The sequence below is a fragment of the Sciurus vulgaris genome, assembly GCF_902686455.1.
Source record: "Sciurus vulgaris genome assembly, chromosome: 1".
In the NCBI taxonomy this organism is placed as follows: Eukaryota; Metazoa; Chordata; class Mammalia; order Rodentia; family Sciuridae; genus Sciurus; species Sciurus vulgaris.
In genome coordinates this window covers 17,938,620-17,952,655 of record NC_136461.1, presented here as the reverse complement: position 1 = coordinate 17,952,655, position 14,036 = coordinate 17,938,620, and the positions used below count along the sequence as shown (strand labels likewise).

General features: G+C 36.3%; 1 protein-coding gene across 3 annotated transcripts in view; it reads right to left on the bottom strand.

Annotated features, from left to right (window-relative positions):
• MACO1 (macoilin 1) overlaps positions 1-14,036 on the bottom strand; it is a 59,300-nt gene that overhangs the window by 29,589 nt on the left and 15,675 nt on the right. For 2 of the 3 annotated variants that reach the window (XM_079144641.1, XM_079144640.1), the window contains exons 2-6: positions 13,738-13,879; positions 11,812-11,938; positions 7,807-7,930; positions 5,730-5,908; positions 3,882-4,383 (exon numbers count right to left, since the gene is read on the bottom strand). In XM_079144641.1, coding sequence (XP_079000767.1) covers positions 3,882-4,383; positions 5,730-5,908; positions 7,807-7,930; positions 11,812-11,938; positions 13,738-13,879 — 1,074 coding nt within the window. Of the gene's footprint in view, positions 1-3,881; positions 4,384-5,729; positions 5,909-7,806; positions 7,931-11,811; positions 11,939-12,173; positions 12,552-13,737; positions 13,880-14,036 lie in introns of those variants that run through there. The other variant, XM_079144642.1, reaches the window with a different exon arrangement.

Here is a 14,036-nt window from a genome sequence, read left to right as displayed (position 1 = left end):
TGGCTAGGATCTTTTCCATGTTAGAAATGAAAACATTTTTGGCTACCAAAATTAAGTCTGTTTTTAAATACTTTGGGTAAAAATTCATAAATTAAACTAGAAAAAAAGGGTCATTTTGTAAGGCATGTATTTCTCCAATCAAAAGAGAACTTTGGACAGGCTTTGGTAAGTTCTCAGACTTTTCCAAGGAAGAATTCTACAGGTAACACTTATTATTCCCAAGATCCCCATATTTTCCCTTACTCTTTTCCTTTAGCAGTGTGCTTCTTGGTAGACTAAAGTCTTCATTCACTCTGTTCCTTTGCCTCCATGTTATTCATTTATTTAACAACATTCACTAAGAACTTTAATTTTGTTTTGCTTTGTTTACTGTACTAAGGATTGAACTCAGGGGCAAGGAACTGAGTTACATTCCTTGCCCTTTTTTATTTTGAGACAGGGTCTCACTATCTTGCCCATGCTGGCCCGAACTTGCAATCCTCCCACCTTGGCATTCTGAGTAGATTATTAAGAACTTTATTCTTATAGAGAAATAAAAAAACAAAGAGGCCTTGGTTCTGTCCTCTGGAGCTCACAGTCTATAAGGTGGGGAAGATCCTCAAAACAAGTAACTGCTGGACAATGGAAGTCACATAATTTTTTCTGTACAGTGCCAGAAAGCATTTTTGGCTTTGCAGGTCGTATAGTCTCTGTCACAGGAACTTGACTCTGCCACTGTAGCATAAAAGCACCAACTGACATTATGTAAATGAATTAGAGTGGCTGTGTTCCAACAAGATCTATATTTACAAAAACAGGCAGTGGGGCAGATTTGGTCCTTGTACTGCTGTATGCCCACCTGTGGTAGACAGCATCATAAGGAACATCCATGGAGCCTAGAGAGCTTAAGAAAGATCCGCAGGGCTGCGGGCCTCTCACAGAGAATGCCATCACATCTTATTTGGACAGCCACAATAATCCACAAAAACTCTCCTTGAAAGTGGTGGACTAGGAGCTAGGTGGTGGCTCGCACTTGTAAATCCCAGCCTTGGGAAGCTGAGGCAGGAGAATTTCAAGTTTGAGGCCAGCCTGGGTAACTTAGCAAGACCCTGTTAGAAAGAAAGAGGAGGGCAGAGAGAGAGAAAAAGAGAGAGAGGAAAGGAGACAGGAGACAAGACAAAATAGGGAAGGAGGGAAAGGGAGATAAAAAAAAAGAGAAAAAGAGGTGGACTAGTAATTAATTTTCTACTCAAAGTCACTGAATTGGTTCCTCAAAAACAGCAGTTCTGGGGATATAGCTCAGTTGGTAGAGTGCTTGCCTCACAAGCACAAGTCCCTGGGTTCAATCCCCAGCACTGCAAAAAAAAGCAGTTCTCAACCTGGTCTTGAGACAAACAGGTATAGAATGTGTTACAATAATTTATTATTGTAGTAGAGTTAGTAGTTAAAATTATATAGAAGTGGTTTTCATATTTTTTTCTTAAACATTTGAAAGAGGACAGAAAGCATCCCTCTGGAAGTCACAGTCAGCCTGGAACACCCCTCGTGTGCCTGCAGAAGCAAGGAGCACATGTACACACTGGCAGCCCACATGTGTTTCTATGAGGAACCCTAGAGACCTTTGAGTCTAGCCTTCCCCCACCTGATGATAACAAATGCCCTCTAGCTAGCAACTCAAACAAGTCAGATTTAGATCCATCAGTCTTACTAAAAATTCACGAAAATGTATATGAAGTCAAACTGGAGGAGACAGGCAAGTATGGGAGGAAGAGAGAAGGCCTCTCCAGGCAAGCTTGATAATTTGCTCAGATAAGTACCTTTCCTTCAAACTCTTTCACTGTTGTTCATCATGGAAAAATTTTAAAACATTGTAAAGTAAGAAGAAAAAATAAATGTCCAGTATTATCACGGGTGGTAATTTGTAACATTTTGGTTCTTTTCCTTTCCAATTCTTTTTTGTGCATATAAAAGAAAAAAATATTTAATTAAATTGTTTTCCCCTTTCTTATGAAACTATCATGTATATTCTCACATATCTTTAATATGGTTCAAAAGCATGATTTTGTAATGTTCACCATGTGAACGGGCCATATTTTAAATTCTTCCCACTGTTGGATACTTAGGTTATTCCTTTATTTTTATATTGCATTAAAAGCTGAAAATAAGCCAGGTGTGGTGGTGCACATCTGTGATCCCAGTGACTCAGGAGGCTGCAGCAGGAGGATCACAAGTTCAAGGCCTGCACTGGCAATTTAGCAAGACCCTCTCTTAAATAAAAATAAATGAAAAGGGCTAGGGAGGTAGCTCAGTGATGGAGTGTCCCCAGGTTCAATTCCCAATACCCCTCAGCAAAAAAAGAAAAACAAGTTGAAAATAATCCTTTGAAAGCTGACAAAACTACTTAAATGTAACATTTTCTATTTATTTGATAGCAAGCAGTTCTCTAAAACAGAATAATGCCCTGGGGTACTGTAGGTTAAGGCATAGTACACCATGGTGACCAAAGGAGGAAGCACAGCTCCAGAAGCAGGCAAGGGGACACAAAAACACAGCATCCTCTCTAGTTTGCTGGCAAACTAGCCATTTGGAATGTCAATCTTCTCTACTAAAGGCACATGAGGCAGCACAATCAAATGACCTTACCACCAGCGCCCAAGTGTCACAAGACTGAGTTTTAAATGCTCTCTGCAATAACCAACACAGGAAAACTATTTTGGCTTGACTACTATGATTGAAATCATATAGAAGAAAGGGATATTTAAATAGTTTGTTGCAGATTTTCATTTACAGCATCTAGTAAATTTTTGGGAAATTCCTTTGAAATAAAAGGCCCACTAACTGGTCTTTCTCCCAAGGAGGGTTCTCTGCTTAGCATTTTCTCTGCAGGGCACAAGTGGGGGCAGATTCTCGTAACAAATTTGTGAGGCTGCCCAATCCATCATCAGCAACAGCACGCTGGCACAAGCAGCATGGGCGTATGAAACTTGTAGAGCCTGTACCAGTAGGAACTAAATGTGTTTCCCTTAATCCAGCTGCCAGTCAGAAAATTAAAACAAATTCGTAATCTGGTTAACGGAATTCATAATACTGGAAACCCTCCCTCCTAGAATAAGTTATACTTGGCTGTTGCGTGACCTCTAAGCAGGCCAAATGAAGTGAAATACAACTTACTGGATGCACTGCCCTCTTGAGTTAGCATAACAAGAAAAGTTCCAGTTCAGATCTCAGCTTCCAGATGACAGATCTGAGGTAAAAGCCACATATTTGTGTCTGCCTAACAGTCTGAGCCATGCAGCGTCATACAACAATGCTATTCTTTTCATTCAAGATGAGAAAAGGAACATTACTGAATAAAATCCACATCTCACATTGTATTTGTCTATGGAAATTTTACAGAGATTACCTTTCAAACCTAACTTTCCCAGAGTTATCTAAGAATAATTCACAATCTATGTGCAGAAAAATAAACAACACAAGCCTCAGGTGGTAGAGACATCTTTTTCACCACGCCCCACCATCTGTATCTGTTTGACAAATAAATTTGCATGAACAGAGCACAAATTCTTCATTTTGTTTTTGCCAAAAGAACTTTGAATACACAAACATAAAAGGACATGAATTCTTTTGATACCAGTATAAGAATGGTTACATGTAAATATAGCAAGTATGGGAAGTAATCAGCATCACCTCTTTTTTAGAACACATGAAAAAGTTAAGTCAGTGCTTCGAGACAGTGACGTAAGGCGGTCAACAAACATAAGTAAAACCAACACCCCACTATTCACCTATCCACAATGTCTGATCACCAACAATTCCTACAGGCCCATAGGGGAGTGTCTGTTTTTCAAGAACACGTCAAGTTCATTGGAAAGTGATGGCAGGGACACCACACACACACTTACCTTACCAGTGCATCTGGTTTGCTTAGCTGGTTATTAGGAATACAGTTTTCCATCAAGTCCTTGTGTGAACTTGGGCTCTTGCTGGTGCACTTCTGCTTCTTTTCATTTTTACTAGATGAAGAAGGAATGCTCCCATTTGTGGCGCTGTGACTTCGAGGTGAGGAGTTCACAACTCCACTGGCATTTTTGTAATTTTTGGAGGAAGCAGTGCATGAGTCCTCTTTCAAGAGATTTTCTGTACTTCCCACAAGATCATTATTTAATCTTTTACTATTGATATGGTTTTCCATATACTCAATTTCTTGTATTTTAGAGTCTACAGGTTGTAGTATATTGTTGTTATTTATTCCAAGGTTGTGTTTTTTGGCGTCCTTGTCCTTTTCTTTCCCTTTTTCTCGATATTCTATCTCTGGCAAAGTTGTGGACAGTTTTTTGTTGGCTGGGATGCCTCCATTGTGATGTATAAGGATCGAGGAATCCATATCAGGTAATCCTTTGGCTGCTACAATACCAAAAACAAACCAACAGACAAAAAAACCCATACCGGAATATTTAGTTTTTTAAAAACATATACTGTATTGATTCATCAAATCGTATTACTTTTGGTTAGAAATTTACCACATAAAATGCAAACTTATTTAAAAGCAAGAGTCACAGCACATTGTGCTGAAGCAAATCCAAACACATCTGAGAAGCTGTGCAATTAGAAAATCATCATTTATCAAACCCCATCGCATATGGAGTCATTGATGGTTTAGCTTTAAGAAAGATTAGAAATTTTGAAGTATGAGGTCATACTTCATATATTAGTCAAATAAAACTTGTCTGTCATGGGGTTAAGAAAATAAAGGCAGATTTTCTCCTAAGAAGCACTATTTTAAAAGATGCCTATTGAATAAATTTCTAGAAACTTTATAGAAGTTTACTTTGTTTATAGAAACAAAGAAATTGAAAACAACAGAAGAAGAGGTATGATTTTAAGATGCAGAACTGTCAGGGATGCTTGCCTCTGAAGGCCCGCAGAGGCGGGCACGCCCTGGCCTGATCTTCAAGAGATGTCAGGGACGCTCGCCTGCGAGGGCCCTCAGAGGCGAGCGTCCCTGACACAGAACATCTATCCTTTTTCTTCAGTCCAGTGCTGAGGTAATAGTCTGTATTATTTACTAAATGACTTGTAAAGAATATTCTGTATTAGGTTTATACATTCCAATTTGTTGAAGATCTACACAAGAGATTTCTGTACCACAAAGATAAAGATTTTGACATATATTAATTAATGAAAAACATGACCTCAAACTTTCAACTCCCAAACCAAGAAAACTAGTATTGCTATCAATTCATCTATCTCTATTGGTTAAATGTCCACAAGACAGGTTCCATTAGATATAGTCCAATTTAAAATCCACATTACATTGCATGAAACTCAAGAATAGAACCTATCAGTGTTAGCTCTCCACAGAAAACTTCTGACTTATAAAACTCAATTTCCTCTGTCCACATCTCTATCTTGTTTATAATTTGATTCTTGACTTGTTTTAATCACAAATTTACAGTTACATATTTTGTTTCTGAGAATAAGTGTTTTTAAAAATTTATGACATAAAATTAAAATGTAAGATAAATTAAAAATAAAAATAATGAAATAAACATATTTAGAAGCTGATGGTATTCAGAGGATAGGTAAAAAATTTCATCTACACTCCTGATTTCACAAACAACGGTCCTGAGAAGGAACACCCGAAAATAGGAAAATCTAAAATTCTAGCTATGTTTCCTAAAAAGAAAATTCTACTGAGAGTCAAAATGACCACTAGACTTTTAGCCAACAGCTTTAGGGTAAAGACCTACCTTCCTCTGCCTCTTTTTCTTGCTTCTGCAGCATTTGCTGCTCTGGAGGGAGGGCCTGCTGGAGAAGCTGCATGTAAAATTCGTTCTCCTTTTGCACTTCCTTCTGCTTCCTTAACCGCATTTTGTAGCTCACATAACTTTTGAAGCCAAAGCCCAAAGTCACCACAGGGTACCCAATACTAGAAAAAAGATAAACAAGCTTTAAAACAAATAACACATGCATCAAGCACATGAGGTTATTCATGACTAAATGAGAAAATAAATTCTTAAAATTAAAAAATAAATTCTAGTTAATAATGTTAGTTGAATAAGTATTTAATAAACACACAAATGTCAGGTCTACATTTATTAAATGTCTGTGGAAATCAGAGGCAGCTGCAAGAAAAACAAGCCCCCAGGATTCCCATACCAAAAGAAAACACTTCCCATCAGACTCTAGTGTTTGTTAAACTATCCCAAGAGTCACCACAGTAACTCATGGATGCAGTGCTAATTCCCTGAAGAAACACTGACCTGCCTTATGCACTGTAACTGAACTATCTGTATGCTTTTAAAAACTAAAAGGGTAGAGAATTTATGGGTGGCCACAAGTAAATATTCTATGTATTAAAAATTCAAAAGGGTATTATTTGGTTTTTAATACTAGAAAGCAGGGTCGAATTCAGGTGACTATTTTGACATAATCCTGCTGTCTCAGGGATAACATCACCATTTACTCCTGGAAAATCAGTTCATAAACACTGTCACAAATAAATTCCATAATAATTTAAGTAAGTATCTAATGAGTGCTAACATTTGGATTGTGCCACAAATTCAACCAGGTGTACCAACAACTTTAATCTCTGGGTTAGAAAGTTGAAATATTTAATTCGGCTCATAGTGTTTCAAAGACTGCAAATGTTGTCAAACACACATTAAGTTTCATTAACATTAAAACTTACCAATTTATAATTAGTCCAAATGTGTCTCACTACAAATTTAAAGTGACAAGTTTTAATGACCAGGCTTATTTAATTTACTTGTTTGTGAGAAGACTAAAAATATTACAAAGAATATTTATTTTTTAGTTGATTCCTATTTTGGGTTTTTCATAAATATTAGCCAAAAAATGGCGTGTTTAAGAGAAACATACACTTAGTAGTGATTTCCATATTAAATGCAAACAAAAATCAGGCTCATTTTAAAAAATGTTTCTGAAAAAAAGAAGTTTTTGATCAAGCCTAAATGAAAAATGACTTGATTTTCTTGTATATTTCCTCAGGAATAATATTCCTTGAGAAATTATTAATAATATTCTCTTGGGCTGGGGAGATAGCTCATTTGATAGAGTGCTTGCCTTGCAAGCACAAAGCCCTGGGTTCAATCCCCAGCACCACAAAAAAAAAAAAAAAAAAAAATTCTCTTACTTTGTAAATAAGGAAATTCTAAGTTCTTTTCAACTTCATGAAATAATCATATATTTCACCAAGACTTTTTGGAAGATTAGATTTTATTAGATTATAATAAAAATAGTTAACATTTATCAGACATCTATACCTGGCCTGGAGTTAAACACTTTACATGTATTACTTCATTTACTCTTTCCTGTGACACCAGGAGGCACAGGTAAGACAGTTGAAGCTTAGAGATAATGATATGCTCAGCAACACAGCTGATGGAACAGAACTGGGATTCCAACACTCATCTACTGGTCGCACTATTTACCATGAGTGCTATTCTGATCCTGGACTCATAAGAAAAAATTCACAGCTGAATTTACCATTCTACAATGAAGTGAATTATAGATTAAGAGTATAGGGCTGGGGTTGTGGCTCAGAGGTACAGCGCTTGTCTGGTATATGTGAGGCACTGGGTTCAATCCTCAGCACCACATAAAAATAAATAAATAAAATAAAGGTACTGTGTCCATCTACAACTAAAAAAATATTAAAAAAAAAAATAGGGCTGGAGTTGTGGCTCAGTGGTAGAGCATGTGCGTAGCATGTGTGAGGAACTGAATTGGATTCTCAGCACCATATATGAATAAATGAATAAAAAATAAATAATAAATAAATGAAAGAGTATAGATAATACTTACCAGTGAGCAGCAAATGGACGACAAAGGTCTACATGAAAATTTTTGAGATCTTTAAATCTAATTGCTGCTTCAATATAAACAAAGAGTATCCAGAGGGACACTGTAGGCAAACACACTCCCCTCTCTGTGGGAAAGCAGCAGATAAACAAGCATCAATGACACATTAACACAACAGATGGGTTATTTGGGATACTGATTCAACTACAATAACTTTCATTAAGATTTTCTACTGAACTAAAAAGCAGTTTGATCCAAATTAAAAGCTTTTATATGACAAGCATTTCCATAGAATCACTGATAAAAATAAAAGGCAAACATTCTGGCAGAAAATATTCAGAATATATGCAAAACAAAATATTCATAGTCCTGACATACAAGAAGCTCCTACAGATTAATAAAAAAAAAGCGACTGGAGCCAGTAGGGGGTGAGGGTACGCACACCATAGTCCCAGCTACTCTGGAGTCTGAGGGGGAAGGATCACTTGAACCCAGAAGTTCTGAGCCAGCCTGGGCAACACAGTAAGACCCCATCCCCAAACAAAAACAAGTGTGTAGGTGGTAGGGGGGTGTAATTGAGTGGCAGAATGTTTGCGAAGTGTGTGCAAGGCACAGGGTTCAATCTCCAGCATTGTCCCTACCCCCACCAAAAAAAAAAGGAACTGACGTAAATTTCCAACTCACAAAACATACATGACTAGAAGAAAATATGAAAAAGTGCGACTTTACTATTAGTAAGGGAAATACAAATTACAACAATCAGATTCCTTTTTTAACCTATTAGGGAAAATTTTTTAAAGACCAATATATAGTACAAGAAGGGTATGAGGAAAGGTTTAGTCTCATACTTGACAATAATCAAAACTGTGGCAACTTGTACTCCTGGGTTAACTTGTACTTTTAATCCACAAATTCCACTTCTAGAACTCTATCCGACAGAAATATAAGAGCCCTGAGATAAATGTTTATTAATTGTAGTATTATTTGCAATAAAAAATTTTTAACTTAAATTTCTATCAACAGGCAGCTGTTTAATTGTGATAAATCTATTTATATATATTGAAATGTATTGCAGGTTTTCTGAAGAATAGAGAAGATCTATATTGTTGGATTTTTTAAAATTAATTATTTATTTATTTATTTTTACAGACAGCATTTTGATTCACTGTACACAAATGGGGTACATCATTTTGTTTCTATGGTTGTACACGATGTAGACTCATACCATTCGTGTAATCATACATGTACATAGGGTAATGATGTCTGTCTCACTGGAATGATGTTTAAAAAAAAAATCTTAAGTATGAGCCAGTTTGTTACAGTAAAACAATAAAGTGTTTCTTGGACATTTAAGTGCTATTTGTTTTTTTGTTTTATTTGTTTTGTTTTTATTTTTTAAGGACTATTTGAAAATATGTTTTTCTTAACCACAAGCTCATATTCATTTTGTAATTAAAAACAATTTCCAAGGGAAGAAAATCAACTTGCAACAGAATAAATAATGCAAATAATGGGAAATGACTTATAGTCAAAACCTGCAGGCTAGGTTCATTATGTTAGGACATGACTAACAATGGGGTATTTATAAACATGGACTACATAGGCATGAGGGGGGAAATTAGGGCCCTGAAGGCTTTCTGGATTTTTGAGATGAAAAAAAAAAAAAAAAAAAATCATAGGATCTTGAAACTAGAAAGATCACTATGCCTAACTTCCTCAACTTGTTGATGAGAAAAGTAAAGGCCAGAACTTAAGTAAAATTTGGTTAAAATTCACGGAGACAGTATTGAGTATGCTTTTAAGAAAAACCCAACTCCCCATAAGCCTGGTCCCTAAGTTAAATCAATAAGGGAAACTTGTGAAGGTGCTTACTGACCAATCATTCTCATGGACTTACCCCACCAAAAATAGGTACTTTCAGAAGAAAGAAAGAAAAATAGCAACCTGTAATATGAATTTTTAAAATCATTTCAAAAATTTATGTTCCCTATTTCTTATATGAATGTATTATTATAAACATAATAAGCAGATTACAGAAAAAAGATTAAATGTATTTATACATCTACTCAGTAAATAAAGCTACATTGAAAGCATTTTTGAATAAGAGTAACAATTCTATTGTAAATTCAGTTTTGTATCTTGGCTTTTTTCTCTCTTAATAGCAAGGAAAAAAGTTTACAATAGTGTATTATTATTTTTTGACCGTATATAATTTCTATATTCCCAACAGTCTTAAGAAAGAATTTTAAATTTTAAGAACTGGAGGAAAAATTAGCCCCAATTTATATAAATTGCATTTATTTGTCAGGCCCAATAAAACCACAGTTTTTCATTTTATTTTGCTTGTTTGTTTCAGTACTAATTATTCCAATTTAAAACATATTTCACAACTTAGTTATTCCAATGTACTGAGCCAAAGGCTGAAGAGAGCCAAGTGTCATTTCGTGACATAACTACCTGCTGTCTGGTGGGTCACCCACTCAATTACAGTTTCTGAAAGGTTAATAGAGTTATACACTTAGTTTCCTCTCCCTTACTAAAACATTACTGAATTTAGGGAATCACCATAATTCATCAGAGTCCCCAAATATTTGCACTGGAAGGGTCTCTCTTTGGCATTATCTAGATTACTCCACCTTCATATGACAGACAAGAAACTGAGACCTAGGAAGAGAAGTGAGTGTAAATGGTAACGCAATCATAACTGAGGCCCAGGCCACAGAAGTAAAAACTGGTGCAAAGAAAAATCACTAATTAGAGGCAAGTAAACTACAGATGGCTCATGGTAGCTTATAAATCAAGTCAGATACAAAAGAGTACTAAAGATGAGAAAATCAGGCTCACAGTGGATACTATGAATAACAGGGCTCAATTGTGTCTCCTAATAGGGCTCACATCATCCTCTTAGCAACTTTGAGAAGAGGATGAATGCTGGTCCAGACAGCTTTTACTATTTGGCATTCTCTCAGTGGTCAAAATCCTACAGGTTACAGCTGAGCCTAAGAATCAAGTTTCATGTAACTTTGTACACAAGTGTGACACTGAGTACCAATCCTCAAATTCCACTGCACACCAAATTCAGGATAACACAGGGCTGGAACTGTCAAAATATCTCATCTTTCTTGGTTTGAACTAAGTATAGCTTTAAGAAGGCAGGTAGCTGGGTAGCTCCACTGTAGTTAGTTAGAACATACCTGAAATATAGTACACAGAACCAATAAGAACTAGAGAGATCAGGTTGGTGATAGTGCCTGAAATGCCACACAGGGCTGATGAAACCATGTATTTTCACCAACAGAAAAGAAATGTTAACCTGAAAGGGAGATTATAGCCATTCAGGGTGGAATGATTTAGTTTCAGTTTGAGGGGTTGGTCTGTAGGTCCCTTGAAATTTTAAGGCAAAGGCGTGCATAGACCCATATATTTTTCTGGGGAAAGAATTTTCAGATCCTCTAAGAATCAGTGAGCCTCCAAATAGTTAAGACATGTTGGGTTAAAAATAAAAGGAGGATGAGTTTGGCTCAGTATGAAGAAGAACTTCCTATCACAGTAGCACCCAAATGGGTTGGAGTACCAGGAATGGCAGTTAAGTTCTTTGTCACTGTATGTTTTCAACCAGAGGTAAACTCTTCATGTGCCAGGCTGCTGTGAGGACTCTCATGTCATTATGGGTTCACCTATTCTATGAACCTTGTTTAAAATGTGGCACACAGCTGTCTTCAACTGTTCTTAAACAAAAACCACTTCAATTTTTAAAAAAATGGGTATCTTCATAATAAGAGTTTATAATTGAAATGTCTATAATATAGACATCAAATTATAAATGCTTAGTTTTGACTGAAATAATACAAAAGGAAAATATATTTATAAAAGTATATTACAATCTATTAAGAAAAGGCAGCTTTAAAACATCTACATAAAATCAATTATAAATAATTTATTCAAAGAAATGACTATAGTTTAAAAACTTGAACTTTTCTGTCCATCTAAGAAATCATTAAGACTTACCTGTGTGCCATACGTACTGAACCCATACATATGTGCTAGCAGCGAAAAAAAGCCATTGTATGGGAATGAAGAGCAGACATATTATATTTGATGTGAATGCTACACAAACAAAAAACACTGAGAAGGCCTACGGGAGAAAAGAAATCACATCTTAGAACTTGTTATTTTCAAACACCGATTGTTAAAAGCTTATTGAATAACAGGTAATTTTAAACATTTAAAAATCCATCATATAAAAAAGTAGTGGTTAACTCAACATTAAAGAGTAGTGCCATTTATGGTTTTTAAATCATGAAGAACTAAACCCAAACAAACTGAGGCTAGACCCCAGTGAGCTTATTTGGATTACATGGGTGGGTTACCTGAAAGAACAAGGATTTTAATCCAGAAAAGCCTATCTCCTCACAAACCATTCCCAAAGAACTTCATTTCTGTTTTCAGTGCTGGTGACTGAATGCAGGGCTCGGGTATGCTAGGCAAGCACTCCTCCACCACACCACACCTCAGGTAAGAGCCTTTTTATTTTGGGGGGGAGGCAATGGGTACTGAACCCAGGAGCAATTTACCACTGAACTACATCCCCAGTCCTTTTTATTTTTTGACACAGGGTCTCACTAAGTTGCTTAGGGCCTTGCTAAATTGCTGTAGCTAGCCTTGCAACTGTAATCCTCCTGTCTCAGACTCCTGAGCAACTGGGATTACAGGTGTGTACCACCACACCCAGCTTCCTCAGAGACTTATTCTTAAAGGATAGGCTTGTTGGAACACAGGTGAACCATATTAGTAAGACATATGCTTATGTTATTAATTTTAATAATGCAGCCTTCCTCTGCCTTGTTGGAACTTTGTGTGTGTGTGTGTGTGGTGTTGGGGACTGAACCCAGGACCTTGTGCATGCGAGGTGCAGCCTTCCTCTGGATACCACTATATATTACCAATTGAACATGAGCTTGAAACCATCTTTTTAAAGCATGAATTTACTCTGGCCCAGCTTGGAGATTTAAGGTGTGGCTATGGAACAACAATGGAACTAACACACAAACCCAAACAACAAGCCCAGGCCTGTGCCCTTGCTAACCCAGTAGTTCTAAAAATGTGCTCTGGAGATTCCTGGTGGGTCTCAGATCCTTCCAGATGGTCTCTGAAGTCAAAACTGCTTTTGTAATAATACTAAGATGTAATCTGACTTTTTCACACTCATTCACTCAGGAGTATAGTGGAAATTTCTAAAAGTTACATGACATTGGTATTGCAATAGATTGAGCTCAGAAACAGATATGAAAATCTAGCTGTTTTCTACCATGCCAGACATTACAGAGATCTGCAAAAATGGAGCCACTCTTGAAGTTTTTAATAGTTTTTTTTTTTTTTTTCACTTAAAAACAATTTGTATTAACATGTAATGGGCATATTACTGTTACTTTCAATGAGTTAATAAATATGCATTTAATTTGTTTTAATTTGTAATATAAAAAATATGGATAGATGTAATCCACATTCATAAAAGCTCTTTGAAGTACTGCATAATTTTTAAGAGTGTAAAGGGTTCTGGGACCAAAGTTTGAGAATCAGTTCTCTAACTCCAACTCTATCACTAACATAGCAACAGGGATTTCAGAGGCGCTTCTGAGTAGGACTGAGCAACTTAGTGCTTCCTCCAGTACTATCTCACTACCTAAGTCCTCTAACCAATCTTCTTTCTACTTGAATGGGATAGAAGGAAAAGATATAAATATCTGGGTTTAGATAAAATAGCCCAAGAGGCAGTTTTCAGTCCACAGACCTCATTAGCTCATTCCAATACAGCGGTCTCCTAAATATTGCTTATAATATCTACTGTAAACAGGTCACTATCAGACATTGCAGATTTTCTGAGAAGTGTAATTAAATCCCTCATAGCTGGAGAGCATATATTAGTAAACATACCAGTCCCTGGTATCTGAAGGAATCATAGACGCTTCTGATGAAAAGCCAGAATGGCCACAGGTATTCAAATCTGAACTCCAGGACAAAATCTGCAAGGAGGACAAGTGCCCACACTACCAGGAATTTCAGGTATAAAAATGTACTGCAAAATATAAAAATAAAGAATTAATTCAAGGTCATTTGTGAAGAACTAGAAATAGGAAATTCACTGTTTCTGTTTTAAAGACACGCAAACAAAATAACTTTATTTACCATGAGCACAATAGAGATAAAACAAAAAAAGAGACGGTGCCATTGGT